Source organism: Prorops nasuta, unplaced genomic scaffold (assembly GCF_024137725.1).
Source record: "Prorops nasuta isolate Cenicafe-Biocafe unplaced genomic scaffold, Cenicafe_Pnas_1.2 PNAS00042, whole genome shotgun sequence".
NCBI lineage: Eukaryota > Metazoa > Arthropoda > Insecta > Hymenoptera > Bethylidae > Prorops > Prorops nasuta.
This window is the reverse complement of record NW_027116839.1, coordinates 1,089,816-1,109,320: the sequence shown is the minus strand read 5'-3', so window position 1 is coordinate 1,109,320 and position 19,505 is coordinate 1,089,816. Positions and strand designations below refer to the sequence as shown.

The 19,505-nt window shown below is 48.9% G+C and overlaps 1 protein-coding gene across 1 annotated transcript in view; it reads left to right on the top strand.

Moving 5' to 3' along the window:
• The window catches only part of LOC136784014 (uncharacterized), a 73,759-nt gene extending 59,172 nt beyond the window's left edge, over nt 1-14,587 (top strand). The window contains exons 2-4 of the mRNA XM_066744468.1: nt 13,964-14,022; nt 14,064-14,187; nt 14,536-14,587. Of these exons, the coding sequence (XP_066600565.1) occupies nt 13,964-14,022; nt 14,064-14,187; nt 14,536-14,587 (235 nt within the window). The remainder of the gene's footprint in view (nt 1-13,963; nt 14,023-14,063; nt 14,188-14,535) is intronic.
• Nucleotides 14,588-19,505: the final 4,918 nt, after the last annotated feature.

Sequence of the window (19,505 nt, the reverse complement as noted above, 5' to 3'; positions counted from 1 at the left end):
CATATAAATACTCCCTGAGTCCGAGTGAGTTACCCAAGTCCCATATAAGTACTCACTGATCCCCAAGTGAGTTACCCTCGTCCCATATAAGTACTACCTGACCCCAAGTGAGTTATCCTCGTCCCATATAAGTACACACTGATCCCCAAGTGAGTTACCCTCGTCTCATATAAGTACTGCCTTTCCCCAAGTGAGTTACCCTCGTCCCATATAAGTACTTCCTGACCCCCAAGTGAGTTACCCTTGTCCCATATAAGTACTCCCTGACCCCGTGTGAGTTACCCTCGTCCCATATAAGTACTCTCTGACCCCAAGTCAGTTACCCTCGTCCCATATAAGTACTCCCTGACCCCAAGTCAGTTACCCTCGTCCCATATAAGTACTCCCTGACCCAGTGTGATTTACCCTCGTCTCATATAAGTACTCCCTGACCCCAAGTGAGTTACCCTCGTCCCATATAAGTAATTACTGATCCCCAAGTGAGTTACCCTCGTCCCATATAAGTACTCCCTGACCCCGTGTGAGTTACCCTCTTCCCATATAAATACTCCCTGGCCCCAAGTGTGTTACCCTCGTCCCATATAAGTACTCCCCGTCTCCAAGTGTGTTACCCTCGTCCCATATAAGTACTCCCTGAATCCGAGTGAGTTACCCAAGTCCCATATAAGTACACACTGATCCCCAAGTGAGTTACCCTCGTCCCATATCAGTACTCCCTGATCCCAAGTGAGTTACCCTCGTCCCATATAAGTACTCACTGATCCCCAAGTGAGTTACCCTCGTCCTATATAAGTACTCCCTGACACTCAAGTGAGTTACCCTTGTCCCATATAAGTACTCCCTGACCCCGCGTGAATTACCCTAGTCCCAAATAAGTACTCCCTAACCCTAAGTGAGTTACCCTCGTCCCATATAAGTACTCACTGATCTCCAAGTGAGTTACCCTAGTACCATATAAGTACTCCCTGACACCAAGTGTGTAACCCTCGTCCCATATAAGTACTCCCTGAGTCCGAGTGAGTTACCCAAGTCCCATATAAGTACTCACTGATCCCCAAGTGAGTTACCCTCATCCCATATAAGTACTCCCTGACCCCAAGTGTGTTACCCTCGTCCCATATAAGTACACACTGATCCCCAAGTGAGTTACCCTCGTCTCATATAAGTACTGCCTTTCCCCAAGTGAGTTACCCTCGTCCCATATAAGTACTTCCTGACCCCCAAGTGAGTTACCCTTGTCCCATAGAAGTACTCCCTGACACCGCATGAATTACCTTAGACCCAAATATGTATTCCCTGACCCTAAGTGAGTTACCCTCGTCCCTAATAAGTACTCACTGATCCCCAAGTGAGTTATCCTCGTCCCATATAAGTACTCCCTGACCCCAAGTGAGTTACCCTCGTCCCATATAAGTACTCACTGATCCCCAAGTGAGTTACCATCGTCCCATATAAGTACTGCCTGTCCCCAAGTGAGTTACCCTCGTCCCATATAAGTACTCCCTGACCCCCAAGTGAGTTACCCTCGTCCCATATAAGTATTCACTGGTCCCCAAGTGAGTTACCCTCGTCCCATATAAGTACTCCCTGTCCCCGTGTGAATTACCCTAGTCCGAAATAAGTACTCCCTGACCCTAATTGAGATACCCTCGTCCCATATAAGTACTCACTGATCCCCAAGTGAGTTACACTAGTCCCATATAAGTTCTCCCTGACCCCAAGTGAGTTACCCTCGTTCCATATAAGTACTCCCTGACCCCAAGTCAGTTACCCTCGTCCCATATAAGTACTCCCTGACCCAGTGTGAGTTACCCTCGTCCCATATAAGTACTCCCTGACCCCAAGTGAGTTACCCTCGTCCCATATAAGTACTCACTGATCCCCAAGTGAGTTACCTTCGTCCCATATAAGTACTCCCTGACCCCGTGTGAGTTACCCTCGTCCCATATAAGTACTCCCCGACTCCATGTGTGTAACCCTCGTCCCATATAAGTACTCCCTGAGTCCGAGTGAGTTACCCAAGTCCCATATAAGTACTCACTGATCCCCAAGTGAGTTACCCTCATCCCATATAAGTACTCCCTGACCCCAAGTGTGTTACCCTCGTCCCATATAAGTACACACTGATCCCCAAGTGAGTTACCCTCGTCTCATATAAGTACTGCCTTTCCCCAAGTGAGTTACCCTCGTCCCATATAGGTACTTCCTGACCCCCAAGTGAGTTACCCTTGTCCCATATAAGTACTCCCTGACACCGCATGAATTACCTTAGACCCAAATATGTATTCCCTGACCCTAAGTGAGTTACCCTCGTCCCATATAAGTACTCACTGATCCCCAAGTGAGTTACCCTCGTCCCATATAAGTACTCCCTGACCCAGTGTGAGTTACCCTCGTCCCATATAAGTACTCCCTGACCCCAAGTGAGTTACCCTCGTCCCATATAAGTACTCACTGATCCCCAAGTGAGTTACCTTCGTCCCATATAAGTACTCCCTGACCCCGTGTGAGTTACCCTCGTCCCATATAAGTACTCCCCGACTCCAAGTGTTGTACCCTCGTCCCATATAAGTCCGAGTGAGTTACCCTCGTCCCATATAAGTACTCCCCGCTTCCAAGTGTGTTACCCTCGTCCCATATAAGTACTCCCTGACCCCGTGTGAGTTACCCTCTTCCCATATAAGTACTCCCTGACCCCAAGTCAGTTACCCTCGTCCCATATAAGTAGTCCCTGACCCCAAGTCAGTTACCCTCGTCCCTTATAAGTACTCACTGATCCCCAAGTGAGTTACACTAGTCCCATATAAGTACTCCCTGACCCAGTGTCAGTTACCCTCGTCCCATATAAGTACTCCCTGACCCCAAGTGATTTACCCTCGTCCCATATAAGTACTCACTGATCCCCAAGTGAGTTACCCTCGTCCCATATAAATACTCCCTGACCCCAAGTGAGTTACCCTCGTCCCATATAAGTACTCACTGATCCCCAAGTGAGTTACCCTCGTCCCATATAAGTACTGCCTGTCCCCAAGTGAGTTACCCTCGTCCCATATAAGTGCTCCCTGACCCCCAAGAGAGTTACCCTCGTCCCATATAAGTATTCACTGGTCCCCAAGTGAGTTACCCTCGTCCCATATAAGTACTCCCTGTCCCCGTGTGAATTACCCAAGTCCGAAATAAGTACTCCCTGACCCTAATTGAGATACCCTCGTCCCATATAAGTACTCACTGATCCCCAAGTGAGTTACACTAGTCCCATATAAGTACTCCCTGACACCAAGTGAGTTACCTCGTCCCATATAAGTACTCCCTGACCCCAAGTCAGTTACCCTCTTCCCATATAAGTACTCCCTGACCCCGTGTGAGTTACCCTCGTCCCATATAAGTACTCACTGATCCCCAAGTGAGTTACCCTCGTCCTATATAAGTACTCCCTGACCCCGTGTGAGTTACCCTCGTCCCATATAAGTACTCCCCGACTCTAAGTGTGTTACCCTCGTCCCATATAAGTACTCCCTGAGTCCGAGTTAGTTACCCTCGTCCCATATAAGTACACAGTGATCCGCAAGTGAGTTACCCTCGTCCCATATCAGTACTCCCTGACCCCAAGTGAGTTACCCTCGTCCCATATCAGTACTCCCTGACCCCAAGTGAGTTACCCTCGTCCCATATAAGTACTCACTGATCCCCAAGTGAGTTACCCTCTTCCCATATAAGTACTCCCTGACGCTCAAGTGAGTTACCCTTGTCCCATATAAGTACTCCCTGACCCCGCGTGAATTACCCTAGTCCCAAATAAGTACTCCCTAACCCTAAGTGAGTTACCCTCGTCCCATATAAGTACTCCCTGACCCTCAAGTGAGTTACCCTCATCCCATATAAGTACTCCCTGACCCCAAGTGTGTTACCCTCGTCCCATATAAGTACACACTGATCCCCAAGTGAGTTACCCTCGTCTCATATAAGTACTGCCTTTCCCCAAGTGAGTTACCCTCGTCCCATATAAGTACTTCCTGACCCCCAAGTGAGTTACCCTTGTCCCATATAAGTACTCCCTGACACCGCATGAATTACCTTAGACCCAAATATGTATTCCCTGACCCTAAGTGAGTTACCCTCTTCCCAAATAAGTACTCCCTAACCCTAAGTGAGTTACCCTCGTCCCATATAAGTACTCACTGATCCCCAAGTGAGTTACCCTAGTCCCATATAAGTACTCCCTGACACCAAGTGTGTTACCCTCGTCCAATATAAATACTCCCTGAGTCCGAGTGAGTTACCCAAGTCCCATATAAGTACTCACTGATCCCCAAGTGAGTTACCCTCGTCCCATATAAGTACTCCCTGACCCCCAAGTGAGTTACCCTAGTCCCATATAAGTACTCCCTGACACCAAGTGTGTTACCCTCGTCCCATATAAGTACTCCCTGACCCCGTGTGAGTTACCCTCGTCCCATATAAGTACACACTGATCCCCAAGTGAGTTACCCTCGTCCCATATAAGTACTCTCTGACCCCAAGTAAGTTACCCTCGTCCCATATAAGTACTCACTGATCCCCATGTGAGTTACCCTCGTCCCATATAAGTACTCCCTGACCCCGTGTGAGTTACCCTCGTCCATTATAAGTACTGCCTTTCCCCAAGTGAGTTACCCTCGTCCCATATAAGTACTTCCTGACCCCCAAGTGAGTTATCCTTGTCCCATATAAGTACTGTCTGACACCGCGTGAATTACCCTTGTCCCAAATAAGTACTCCCTGACCCCAAGTGAATTACCCTCGTCCCATATAAGTACTCACTGAACCCCATATGAGTTACCCTCATCCCATATAAGTACTCCCCGACCCCAAGTGAGTTACCCTCGTCCCATATAAGTACTCTCTGACCCCAAGTAAGTTACCCTCGTCCCATATAAGTACTCACTGATCCCCATGTGAGTTACCCTCGTCCCATATAAGTACTCCCTGACCCCGTGTGAGTTACCCTCGTCCATTATAAGTACTCCCTGACCCCCAAGTGAGTTACCCTCAACCCATATAAGTATTCACTGGTCCCCAAGTGAGTTACCCTCGTCCCATATAAGTACTCCCTGACCCCGTGTGAATTACCCTAGTCCTAAATAAGTACTCCCTGACCCTAAGTGAGATACCCTCGTCCCATATAAGTACTCACTGATCTCCAAGTGAGTTACACTAGTCCCATATATGTATTCCCTGACCCCAAGTCAGTTACCCTCGTTCCATATAAGTAATCCCTGACCCCGTGTGAGTTACCCTCGTCCCATATAAGTACTCCCTGACCCCAAGTCAGTTACCCCCGTCCCATATCAGTACTCCCTGACCCAGTGTCAGTTACCCTCGTCCCATATAAGTACTCCCTGACCCCAAGTGATTTACCCTCGTCCCATATAAGTACTCACTGATCCCCAAGTGAGTTACCCTCGTCCCATATAAATACTCCCTGACCCCAAGTGAGTTACCCTCGTCCCATATAAGTACTCACTGATCCCCAAGTGAGTTACCCTCGTCCCATATAAGTACTGCCTGTCCCCAAGTGAGTTACCCTCGTCCCATATAAGTGCTCCCTGACCCCCAAGTGAGTTACCCTCGTCCCACATAAGTATTCACTGGTCCCCAAGTGAGTTACCCTCGTCCCATATAAGTACTCCCTGTCCCCGTGTGAATTACCCAAGTCCGAAATAAGTACTCCCTGACCCTAATTGAGATACCCTCGTCCCATATAAGTACTCACTGATCCCCAAGTGAGTTACACTAGTCCCATATAAGTACTCCCTGACACCAAGTGAGTTACCTCGTCCCATATAAGTACTCCCTGACCCCAAGTCAGTTACCCTCTTCCCATATAAGTTCTCCCTGACCCCGTGTGAGTTACCCTCGTCCCATATAAGTACTCACTGATCCCCAAGTGAGTTACCCTCGTCCTATATAAGTACTCCCTGACCCCGTGTGAGTTACCCTCGTCCCATATAAGTACTCCCCGACTCTAAGTGTGTTACCCTCGTCCCATATAAGTACTCCCTGAGTCCGAGTTAGTTACCCTCGTCCCATATAAGTACACAGTGATCCGCAAGTGAGTTACCCTCGTCCCATATCAGTACTCCCTGACCCCAAGTGAGTTACCCTCGTCCCATATCAGTACTCCCTGACCCCAAGTGAGTTACCCTCGTCCCATATAAGTACTCACTGATCCCCAAGTGAGTTACCCTCTTCCCATATAAGTACTCCCTGACGCTCAAGTGAGTTACCCTTGTCCCATATAAGTACTCCCTGACCCCGCGTGAATTACCCTAGTCCCAAATAAGTACTCCCTAACCCTAAGTGAGTTACCCTCGTCCCATATAAGTACTCACTGATCCCCAAGTGAGTTACCCTAGTCCCATATAAGTACTCCCTGACACCAAGTGTGTTACCCTCGTCCCATATAAATACTCCCTGAGTCCGAGTGAGTTACCCAAGACCCATATAAGTACTCACTGATCCCCAAGTGAGTTACCCTCGTCCCATATAAGTACTCCCTGACCCCAAGTGAGTTATCCTCGTCCCATATAAGTACACACTGATCCCCAAGTGAGTTACCCTCGTCTCATATAAGTACTGCCTTTCCCCAAGTGAGTTACCCTCGTCCCATATAAGTACTTCCTGACCCCCAAGTGAGTTACCCTTGTCCCATATAAGTACTCCCTGACCCCGTGTGAGTTACCCTCATCCCATATAAGTACTCTCTGACCCCAAGTCAGTTACCCTCGTCCCATATAAGTACTCCCTGACCCCAAGTCAGTTACCCTCGTCCCATATAAGTACTCCCTGACCCAGTGTGAGTTACCCTCGTCTCATATAAGTACTCCCTGACCCCAAGTGAGTTACCCTCGTCCCATATAAGTACTTACTGATCCCCAAGTGAGTTACCCTCATCCCATATAAGTACTCCCTGACCCCGTGTGAGTTACCCTCTTCCCATATAAATACTCCCTGGCCCCAAGTGAGTTACCCTCGTCCCATATAAGTACTCCCCGACTCCAAGTGTGTTACCCTCGTCCCATATAAGTACTCCCTGAATCCGAGTGAGTTACCCAAGTCCCATATAAGTATACACTGATCCCCAAGTGAGTTACCCTCGTCCCATATCAGTACTCCCTGATCCCAAGTGAGTTACCCTCGTCCCATATAAGTACTCACTGATCCCCAAGTGAGTTACCCTCGTCCTATATAAGTACTCCCTGACCCTCAAGCGAGTTACCCTTGTCCCATATAAGTACTCCCTGACCTCGCGTGAATTACCCTAGTCCCAAATAAGTACTCCCTAACCCTAAGTGAGTTACCCTCGTCCCATATAAGTACTCACTGATCCCCAAGTGAGTTACCCTAGTACCATGTAAGTACTCCCTGACACCAAGTGTGTAACCCTCGTCCCATATAAGTACTCCCTGAGTCCGAGTGAGTTACCCAAGTCCCATATAAGTACTCCCTGACCCCGTGTGAGTTACCCTCGTCCCATATAAGTACTCCCTGACCCCAAGTCAGTTACCCTCGTCCCATATAAGTACTCCCTGACCCAGTGTGAGTTACCCTCGTCTCATATAAGTACTCCCTGACCCCAAGTGAGTTACCCTCGTCCCATATAAGTACTCCCCGTCTCCAAGTGTGTTACCCTCGTCCCATATAAGTACTCCCTGAATCCGAGTGAGTTACCCAAGTCCCATATAAGTACACACTGATCCCCAAGTGAGTTACCCTCGTCCCATATCAGTACTCCCTGATCCCAAGTGAGTTACCCTCGTCCCATATAAGTACTCACTGATCCCCAAGTGAGTTACCCTCGTCTCATATAAGTACTGCCTTTCCCCAAGTGAGTTACCCTCGTCCCATATAAGTACTTCCTGACCCCCAAGTGAGTTACCCTTGTCCCATATAAGTACTCCCTGACCCCGTGTGAGTTACCCTCATCCCATATAAGTACTCTCTGACCCCAAGTCAGTTACCCTCGTCCCATATAAGTACTCCCTGACCCCAAGTCAGTTACCCTCGTCCCATATGAGTACTCCCTGACCCAGTGTGAGTTACCCTCGTCTCATATAAGTACTCCCTGACCCCAAGTGAGTTACCCTCGTCCCATATAAGTACTCCCCGTCTCCAAGTGTGTTACCCTCGTCCCATATAAGTACTCCCTGAATCCGAGTGAGTTATCCAAGTCCCATATAAGTACACACTGATCCCCAAGTGAGTTACCCTCGTCCCATATCAGTACTCCCTGATCCCAAGTGAGTTACCCTCGTCCCATATAAGTACTCACTGATCCCCAAGTGAGTTACCCTCGTCCTATATAAGTACTCCCTGACCCTCAAGTGAGTTACCCTTGTCCCATATAAGTACTCCCTGACCCCGCGTGAATTACCCTAGTCCCAAATAAGTACTCCCTAACCCTAAGTGAGTTACCCTCGTCCCATATAAGTACTCACTGATCCCCAAGTGAGTTACCCTAGTCCCATATAAGTACTCCCTGACACCAAGTGTGTTACCCTCGTCCCATATAAATACTCCCTGAGTCCGAGTGAGTTACCCAAGACCCATATAAGTACTCACTGATCCCCAAGTGAGTTACCCTCGTCCCATATAAGTACTCCCTGACCCCAAGTGAGTTATCCTCGTCCCATATAAGTACACACTGATCCCCAAGTGAGTTACCCTCGTCTCATATAAGTACTGCCTTTCCCCAAGTGAGTTACCCTCGTCCCATATAAGTACTTCCTGACCCCCAAGTGAGTTACCCTTGTCCCATATAAGTACTCCCTGACCCCGTGTGAGTTACCCTCATCCCATATAAGTACTCTCTGACCCCAAGTCAGTTACCCTCGTCCCATATAAGTAATCCCTGACCCCAAGTCAGTTACCCTCGTCCCATATAAGTACTCCCTGACCCAGTGTGAGTTACCCTCGTCTCATATAAGTACTCCCTGACCCCAAGTCAGTTACCCTCGTCCCATATAAGTACTTACTGATCCCCAAGTGAGTTACCCTCGTCCCATATAAGTACTCCCTGACCCCGTGTGAGTTACCCTCTTCCCATATAAATACTCCCTGGCCCCAAGTGAGTTACCCTCGTCCCATATAAGTACTCCCCGACTCCAAGTGTGTTACCCTCGTCCCATATAAGTACTCCCTGAATCCGAGTGAGTTACCCAAGTCCCATATAAGTATACACTGATCCCCAAGTGAGTTACCCTCGTCCCATATCAGTACTCCCTGATCCCAAGTGAGTTACCCTCGTCCCATATAAGTACTCACTGATCCCCAAGTGAGTTACCCTCGTCCTATATAAGTACTCCCTGACCCTCAAGCGAGTTACCCTTGTCCCATATAAGTACTCCCTGACCTCGCGTGAATTACCCTAGTCCCAAATAAGTACTCCCTAACCCTAAGTGAGTTACCCTCGTCCCATATAAGTACTCACTGATCCCCAAGTGAGTTACCCTAGTACCATGTAAGTACTCCCTGACACCAAGTGTGTAACCCTCGTCCCATATAAGTACTCCCTGAGTCCGAGTGAGTTACCCAAGTCCCATATAAGTACTCCCTGACCCCGTGTGAGTTACCCTCGTCCCATATAAGTACTCCCTGACCCCAAGTCAGTTACCCTCGTCCCATATAATTACTCCCTGACCCAGTGTGAGTTACCCTCGTCTCATATAAGTACTCCCTGACCCCAAGTGAGTTACCCTCGTCCCATATAAGTACTCCCCGTCTCCAAGTGTGTTACCCTCGTACCATATAAGTACTCCCTGAATCCGAGTGAGTTACCCAAGTCCCATATAAGTACACACTGATCCCCAAGTGAGTTACCCTCGTCCCATATCAGTACTCCCTGATCCCAAGTGAGTTACCCTCGTCCCATATAAGTACTCACTGATCCCCAAGTGAGTTACCCTCGTCCTATATAAGTACTCCCTGACCCTCAAGTGAGTTACCCTTGTCCCATATAACTACTCCCTGACCCCGCGTGAATTACCCTAGTCCCAAATAAGTACTCCCTAACCCTAAGTGAGTTACCCTCGTCCCATATAAGTACTCACTGATCCCCAAGTGAGTTACCCTAGTACCATATAAGTACTCCCTGACACCAAGTGTGTAACCCTCGTCCCATATAAGTACTCACTGATCCCCAAGTGAGTTACCCTCATCCCATATAAGTACTCCCTGACCCCAAGTGTGTTACCCTCGTCCCATATAAGTACACACTGATCCCCAAGTGAGTTACCCTCGTCTCATATAAGTACTGCCTTTCCCCAAGTGAGTTACCCTCGTCCCATATAAGTACTTCCTGACCCCCAAGTGAGTTACCCTTGTCCCATAGAAGTACTCACTGACACCGCATGAATTACCTTAGACCCAAATATGTATTCCCTGACCCTAAGTGAGTTACCCTCGTCCCATATAAGTACTCACTGATCCCCAAGTGAGTTACCCTCGTCCCATATAAGTACTCCCTGACCCCAAGTGAGTTATCCTCGTCCCATATAAGTACACACTGATCCCCAAGTGAGTTACCCTCGTCTCATATAAGTACTGCCTTTCCCCAAGTGTGTTACCCTCGTCCCATATAAGTACTTCCTGACCCCCAAGTGAGTTACCCTTGTCCCATATAAGTACTCCCTGACCCCGTGTGAGTTACCCTCATCCCATATAAGTACTCTCTGACCCCAAGTCAGTTACCCTCGTCCCATATAAGTAATCCCTGACCCCAAGTCAGTTACCCTCGTCCCATATAAGTACTCCCTGACCCAGTGTGAGTTACCCTCGTCTCATATAAGTACTCCCTGACCCCAAGTCAGTTACCCTCGTCCCATATAAGTACTTACTGATCCCCAAGTGAGTTACCCTCGTCCCATATAAGTACTCCCTGACCCCGTGTGAGTTACCCTCTTCCCATATAAATACTCCCTGGCCCCAAGTGAGTTACCCTCGTCCCATATAAGTACTCCCCGACTCCAAGTGTGTTACCCTCGTCCCATATAAGTACTCCCTGAATCCGAGTGAGTTACCCAAGTCCCATATAAGTATACACTGATCACCAAGTGAGTTACCCTCGTCCCATATCAGTACTCCCTGATCCCAAGTGAGTTACCCTCGTCCCATATAAGTACTCACTGATCCCCAAGTGAGTTACCCTCGTCCTATATAAGTACTCCCTGACCCTCAAGCGAGTTACCCTTGTCCCATATAAGTACTCCCTGACCTCGCGTGAATTACCCTAGTCCCAAATAAGTACTCCCTAACCCTAAGTGAGTTACCCTCGTCCCATATAAGTACTCACTGATCCCCAAGTGAGTTACCCTAGTACCATGTAAGTACTCCCTGACACCAAGTGTGTAACCCTCGTCCCATATAAGTACTCCCTGAGTCCGAGTGAGTTACCCAAGTCCCATATAAGTACTCCCTGACCCCGTGTGAGTTACCCTCGTCCCATATAAGTACTCCCTGACCCCAAGTCAGTTACCCTCGTCCCATATAATTACTCCCTGACCCAGTGTGAGTTACCCTCGTCTCATATAAGTACTCCCTGACCCCAAGTGAGTTACCCTCGTCCCATATAAGTACTCCCCGTCTCCAAGTGTGTTACCCTCGTACCATATAAGTACTCCCTGAATCCGAGTGAGTTACCCAAGTCCCATATAAGTACACACTGATCCCCAAGTGAGTTACCCTCGTCCCATATCAGTACTCCCTGATTCCAAGTGAGTTACCCTCGTCCCATATAAGTACTCACTGATCCCCAAGTGAGTTACCCTCGTCCTATATAAGTACTCCCTGACCCTCAAGTGAGTTACCCTTGTCCCATATAAGTACTCCCTGACCCCGCGTGAATTACCCTATTCCCAAATAAGTACTCCCTAACCCTAAGTGAGTTACCCTCGTCCCATATAAGTACTCACTGATCCCCAAGTGAGTTACCCTAGTACCATATAAGTACTCCCTGACACCAAGTGTGTAACCCTCGTCCCATATAAGTACTCACTGATCCCCAAGTGAGTTACCCTCATCCCATATAAGTACTCCCTGACCCCAAGTGTGTTACCCTCGTCCCATATAAGTACACACTGATCCCCAAGTGAGTTACCCTCGTCTCATATAAGTACTGCCTTTCCCCAAGTGAGTTACCCTCGTCCCATATAAGTACTTCCTGACCCCCAAGTGAGTTACCCTTGTCCCATAGAAGTACTCCCTGACACCGCATGAATTACCTTAGACCCAAATATGTATTCCCTGACCCTAAGTGAGTTACCCTCGTCCCATATAAGTACTCACTGATCCCCAAGTGAGTTACCCTCGTCCCATATAAGTACTCCCTGACCCCAAGTGAGTTACCCTCGTCCCATATAAGTACTCACTGATCCCCAAGTGAGTTACCATCGTCCCATATAAGTACTGCCTGTCCCCAAGTGAGTTACCCTCGTCCCATATAAGTACTCCCTGACCCCCAAGTGGGTTACCCTCGTCCCATATAAGTATTCACTGGTCCCCAAGTGAGTTACCCTCGTCCCATATAAGTACTCCCTGTCCCCGTGTGAATTACCCTAGTCCGAAATAAGTACTCCCTGACCCTAATTGAGATACCCTCGTCCCATATAAGTACTCACTGATCCCCAAGTGAGTTACACTAGTCCCATATAAGTACTCCCTGACCCCAAGTGAGTTACCCTCGTCCCATATAAGTACTCCCTGACCCCAAGCCAGTTACCCTCGTCCCATATAAGTACTCCCTGACCCAGTGTGAGTTACCCTCGTCCCATATAAGTACTCCCTGACCCCAAGTGAGTTACCCTCGTCCCATATAAGTACTCACTGATCCCCAAGTGAGTTACCTTCGTCCCATATAAGTACTCCCTGACCCCGTGTGAGTTACCCTCGTCCCATATAAGTACTCCCCGACTCCAAGTGTTGTACCCTCGTCCCATATAAGTACTCCCTGAGTCCGAGTGAGTTACCCTCGTCCCATATAAGTACTCCCCGCCTCCAAGTGTGTTACCCTCGTCCAATATAAATACTCCCTGAGTCCGAGTGAGTTACCCAAGTCCCATATAAGTACTCACTGATCCCCAAGTGAGTTACCCTCGTCCCATATAAGTACTCCCTGACCCCAAGTCAGTTACCCTCGTCCCATATAAGTACTCCCTGACCCAGTGTGAGTTACCCTCGTCCCATATAAGTACTCCCTGACCCCAAGTGAGTTACCCTCGTCCCATATAAGTACTCACTGATCCCCAAGTGAGTTACCCTCGTTCCATATAAGTACTCCCTGACCCCGTGTGAGTTACCCTCGTCCCATATAAGTACTCCCCGACTCCAAGTGTGTTACCCTCGTCCCATATAAGTACTCCCTGACCCCCAAGTGAGTTACCCTCGTCCTATATAAGTACTCCCTGACCCTCAAGTGAGTTACCCTTGTCCCATATAAGTACTCCCTGACCCCGCGTGAATTACCCTAGTCCCAAATAAGTACTCCCTAACCCTAAGTGAGTTACCCTCGTCCCATATAAGTACTCACTGATCCCCAAGTGAGTTACCCTTGTAACTCTATGCCCGCGTGGTGGAGAAAAAGGAATCTATTCTTAACAAAAATAACGTAGTTATTAGTCTGTTGGCGGTCCACAATCTGGCACGCGCCCTCGCTTTATTCTTGAAAATTCAGTTTGGTTCCAGTACAAATATCTACAGAATTTTTATTCGCCTCTCCACCCGACCCGCCTAAGGGGGGGAACAACAGGCTAGGTCTTTTCCTCCGAGTAGTTACTTATATGTTAGTTTCCCTATCACGCCGAATTACGTCTGGGCCTGGGAACTCTATCATTGTTTAGGAGCAAAAATTTCTATTCACGAACACGTGATATACTGTGGGCGCCAGGTCCCCTTTTTTTTTTAGTCTCGGGACCGCTCCTCTCTTTTATAGGCTCAGACCAAAAATTCGTCGACCCGGTGTCGCTACTGGCCTCAGGGTCGCCCGAGTTGGCAAAATTGGCTGCTCTAATGCCGTTACTTGCGTTAATTAGGCTACAAATTAGCCACAGGAGTCTCGCCTCTTGTTTTAGATTTGGCCGATTCGATACTACTTACTACGACTCCCCCGACCGGTTACACATGGTCGGGTAGAGTATGTGCTCGCGGTAATAACCTGTTGGTTTCCTACCTTAGGCTTTTCCGCTACGATTCCCTTTTTCCTGCCTCGCTTTTGTTCGGCCGAACGCAAGAGAATAAAACTTCTGGGCCCAGAATTTGTCACCTCGTGACCTTCCTTCCTCACTAGAGGCTTTCCTTACGCTCGGATCTCCTATTACTCTTTTTCTTTTCTGACACTTCCTTGCAAGCACACAATTCGGCCGCTTTCTCGCGCTAGGGTTTTCTACGCAATGAATCTCTCCTGCCTTCGCTTCTCGGGATCGGCCCTTGGCGGCGCCACCAGGCTATAGGCGACACTCAGCCTCACTACTCTAGAGCGCGGAACTTAAATCTCTGTACGTGCAGGTTCACCTCGAACCTGCCACGTTACAACTCCTCCTCCCTTAGACCTTACTAGGATCTCGTTTCAAGAATGGGATGGGATGAAGGATACCAGACACGTAATAAAGAAAAATACAAATTTACTTCAAATAGGCTTTACAATAACTGCCTTTTAAACACTTAAAGGTAACCAAACAAAAAAAGTAAAAAAAACAAAATTATTAGAATGTATCTTCTTTAATGGGCCGTCCACCGGGCGACTCCCCAATTGGAACCGGGATACCCAAGCATCAAAACTCCCAAAAAAAAAACTTTCTCCCCTTCCTGGGGCATCCTCCTCACCGGACCACTCTTCGGAGGTCTCGCAACAAACAAAAAAAAACTGGTTCTCTGGGTGACAACCCTACATCTCCCAAGGCTCCTCGCCTCAATGCCTCCTCGCAAAAAAAAAAAGAAATCTTTTTCATCTTAACGGCCATGTAGGGCCCACCATTCGGCACGTCGTGCCTCACAGTTTCTGCCTCCAGGGCGACGGCCCGTGACTCCTCCTGGCATAGGGAGATTAGCAGTCCAGGCCAGGCTCGCCGGTCTCTGCGGCGGAGGAAGCCGCATCTGTCCCCAAAATTTTGGACCACATCGAGGACAAGTCGCCCGATTTTCGTAGGCCCACCCGCATCCTTTGCAGAAGGGTCTGTTCGGGACGGCACGACATCGTTGATACGTGTGTCCTCGGTACCCGCAGGCCCAACACTCGCTATATGGGCGAGGCCCCCTCATCCATGCCCTCTCCTTTTGAGCCAGATTCTCAGGCTCAGGCGGCGGTGCAGGCTCCTCTATGGAATCGTTCCCGCCTACTTCTGCCTCTGGCTGCTGCCAGAAGTCACCCGGGCGGACCAGGAGTTCTCCCCTTACTGGGCTGAGACTATCGCGACGCCGCACGGGGCCCAAGGCTGCGATTTGGGGTATCTCCTCCACCACGTTATTTTCTGGTGCCGGTTCCAGCTCGCCGGCTGCTTCCTCTATTCCGGGATCCGCTCTGGGGGGTATATATATGCACCGCCCTTCCCGGTAATGGCCCCTTGTTCGCTGCATTCTTCTCTTTAGTTTTACTTGTCAATTTAAGCTGTAAACAAAAACAAAAAAAAACAATGGTAGGCGAATCATTATTAAGCCTCTAGCGGTTCTTTCGCGGCCTCAAGCGTGTCCTCCAGGCTAACGGAGCCTTCCCGTCCTGGTTGTTACTCCCGTCCCCTGTATCGCCTGCCACCGGATCTTTAAGGCGAACCTTTTCCCCTGAAATAGTCTGGCCGGAAGGGCAGGGAGTGGTAAAGGGGGTAGCGGATCGGACATTTGGAGTTTCAATCTTCCCCGGGAAGGATTCGCTGCTGATCGTGGCGCGGAAAGGCTTGAGGTCCGAAATATGAGCCTTAGAGACAATACGCCCGCTGGCGTCGCTTATTTCATATACCGTCGCAGACAACGCTTTCCTAATAGTAAACGGTCCTACATAAGTAGGCGCAAGTTTCGCAGTAAAGCTGTCGGTGGCGGATGACAGGGCGTGATTACGCTTCCACACCAAGTCATCTGGCTTAAATAGCAGGCTTCTTCGCCCTTTATTATAGTACTTGGCCTGTCGGGCACTCGCTCGCTCGATATGAACCTTAACGAGGTCATGCAAAAGTCGCAATCGGGACATTCGGTCTGCCCAAGCAGCTGGATCAGTCTTCTTCACCGACACAGGCTCTTCTATCTGCCTCCGTAGGTTGTTCCCTTCTTCGGGCTGTCGTCCAAAGTTGAGGTAAGCTGGTGACTCCCTTGTCGCTTCATGGACTGCACTGTTGATAGCGAACCGGAACTCGTGGAGGTGTAGATCCCAGGCCCGATGATTTTGTCCAATGTAAGCGGATATCATGCTTTTGATTACTCGATTAACCCGTTCCACCGGGTTAGCCTGCGGGTGGTAGGGAGGCGTGGTGTAATGCCGAATCCCTTGGTCCTTAAGAAAACTATCCAAATACTTGTTGCTGAATTCGGTGCCATTATCTGTGAGCAGTATCTCTGGTGCTCCCCATCTATAAACTACCAACTCCTCGAAGGCCTGCGTGATCGTAAGTCCTGTGGCACGACGTAGAGGCTTAAGTTCTACCCATCGGCTAAAGTTATCCAAGAAAACTACAATGTACTTGTATCCATTTTTGCTCGGCGGCAATGGTCCCATCACGTCTGCTGCAACGACTGACCAGGGCTTTTCTACTATCCGCCCATCCATTAGTCCTGCGGGTGCTTCCTGACTAGGTTTGATCTGTTGACACACTTGACAACTTCGGACGAAAGATGAAACTGTTCGATGCATTCCAGGCCAATAATACCGGGCTAACAGACGCTTGTAAGTCTTACTTACGCCTAAATGCCCCGAGGTAGGCTCGAGGTGTGCCTCCTCCATTGCCTTGGTTTGCAGGTCGTTAGATAGTACCAGTTTCCAGGCGTTGTAGTCCGAGCCTAACATGTCATGAGTCGGGTCAGGCCGGTGAACGTACAGTCTGCCTTTTTCTGTTTTCCAATCTGGATATGCCCTCGGATGTCGTGTCACATTCTGTATCCTGCGCCGATACCAATCGTCTGTGGAGTCTCGTATAGCTGCCATTGCGTCTGCAAGAGGCTTCTCTGCCTTGACTGCCGATTCCATGGCTCTCGACAGTGCATCAGGCACGTGGTGTAAAGCTCCTTTCCTATGTACTATCGTATAATCACAGGCTTGCAGTGACAGAGCCCACCGCGCTAGACGGCCAGTTGGATCCTTGAGGTTATTCAACCACCTAAGGCTACTGTGATCTGTAACCACGGTAAAAGGGTAGCCTTCTACGTAGGGGCGAAGCTTCTTGATGGCCCACACGACAGCAAGGCATTCCTTTTCTGTGGTAGCATATTTCCTCTCGGCTGATGTCAATATTCGGTTTATGTAAACAATCGGGTGTTCCTGACCTTCAATCTCCTGTACTAGAACCGCACCGATGGCATAATCACTGGCATCCGTCTGGATGACAAAAGGTTTGGTAAAGTCCGGCCTGGCTAATACTGGAGCAGAACAGAGAGCTTCTTTTAACCTGACGAAGGCCTCCTCTTGTGCTCTTTCCCAGTGCCATTTTACATTTTTCTTCAATAACTCTACCAACGGAAGCTTGTAGCTGGCCAGGCCTGAGAGAAATTTGGCATACCAGCCAATCATTCCCAAAAACCTTCTTAGCTGCTTCAAGTTTTGTGGTGGTGGATACTCCAGTATAGGCTTCAGCTTCTCTGGGTCCGGTGACAGGCCTTCCTTATTCACTACGTAACCTAGGAAAGTAACTTCTGATCGGCATAGCTTGCTCTTTTCCCAATTAATCTCGAGGTTCGCCCGCTCAATTATGGCTACTACTCGTTTGAGCCACTGCATATGCTCTTCGAAAGTTGTCGTGACGATTATCAAGTCGTCCAGATAGGCGAAGACGTTAGGCTCCAATTCAGGCCCAATCAAACGATCCATCAGCCTCTGGAACGTTGCAGGCGCGTTGGTAAGCCCATACGGCATTCTCTTGAACTGGAATAGTCCTTTTCCCGGTACGATGAAGGCTGTAATCTCTCTGCTGTTCTTTTCTAGCGCCACTTGGAAATACGCCTGACTGAGATCAATTGTAGAGATATATTTGGCGGATCTTAATTTATCTAGTATAGCCTCCATATGAGGCAAGGGATAGGCGTCTTTACGAGTGACCTCGTTGACAGCTCGATAGTCAATGCAGAATCTGTGCTTGCCGTTAGGCTTCGGTACAATAACTGGGCAGCTGGCCCATGCACTTTCTGACTTTTCAATGATCCCTGCTGCTAGCATTTTATCCACCTCTGCGTGTGCTATCTCAAAAATCTTTGGTGAAATCCTCCGAGCTCGTTGTCTTATCGGGGTGCTACCTTGCACGTCTATATAATGTTCAACTAAACTCGTGATCCCAGGCGTATCCGATACAGGCTTGAAATGCTCGGCCTCCCAGGCCTTTACTGTAGACTGCTGCCAATCGGTTAAACTTTCCAAGGCAGCGCAGGCATGATTCTTAGGTCCCTTCGTATTCTTGGCCTCTTCCCCCGCAAACGGGTACCACTGGCCTTGTCTAGCTCGCCAAAGTGATTTAGCCAAATCCATTTCCAGCTCGAAGGTTCTAATGAAATCCATGCCTAGTATACACTCATAGTCCAGTTTGGGGGCGACTCTCATCCGTAGCGTCCTCTTGAAGTTATCCACATCCAACTCCAAAGCAACGTCACCTACGGTTTGGCTTTGGCTGCCATCACCGAGTCGTATTCCTCCCGCTGCTGATCTATCGATTTCCTCTTCTATCAGGGGCACAACCTGCTGTCCCAGATATGATCGAACGGTCCCCGTATCCAGCAAGGCTCTAATTCCCCGGCCTAGTAAGAATATCCATAAGAACGGTCGACTGTCCTGGTCTTCCTCGTCCTTTCTCACTGACCTGTTCACTGTAGAAACTTTGGCTAAGACTGAGATATCTTCATCTGACGGCTGAGTCGACCCCTGGTATACCGCGTAGGGGAGACTTCGTCCATTACCCATTTGCCAAGTTCCGGTGACAGCGTCCACTGAAATCTGGAATTTTCTAAGGAAATCCATCCCTAGAATGACTTCTAAGGCCAAATCTGGAGCTATCAAGGTACTCAGCTCCTTTTCTGTGTTACCTATAGTCCAACTCATAGGTAATTCGCGAGCTATTGGAATAGGCCTTCCATTCGCCATTTGAACGTCAGCTTTTACTGGATCTCGACGGTCAGGTGCAAGCCTCAATGCTAGCGCTCCTCCTACAATCGTCTTCACTGATCCAGTGTCTATTAGCCCATAGACATTTCTTCCATCCAATTTTACTCCAATACAGGCTCGCTGGTCTCCCCTGTCTGGAATTCGCCTTCCAGTACTGGGAGGAGTTACTTTAGCCACCACGGCTATAGGC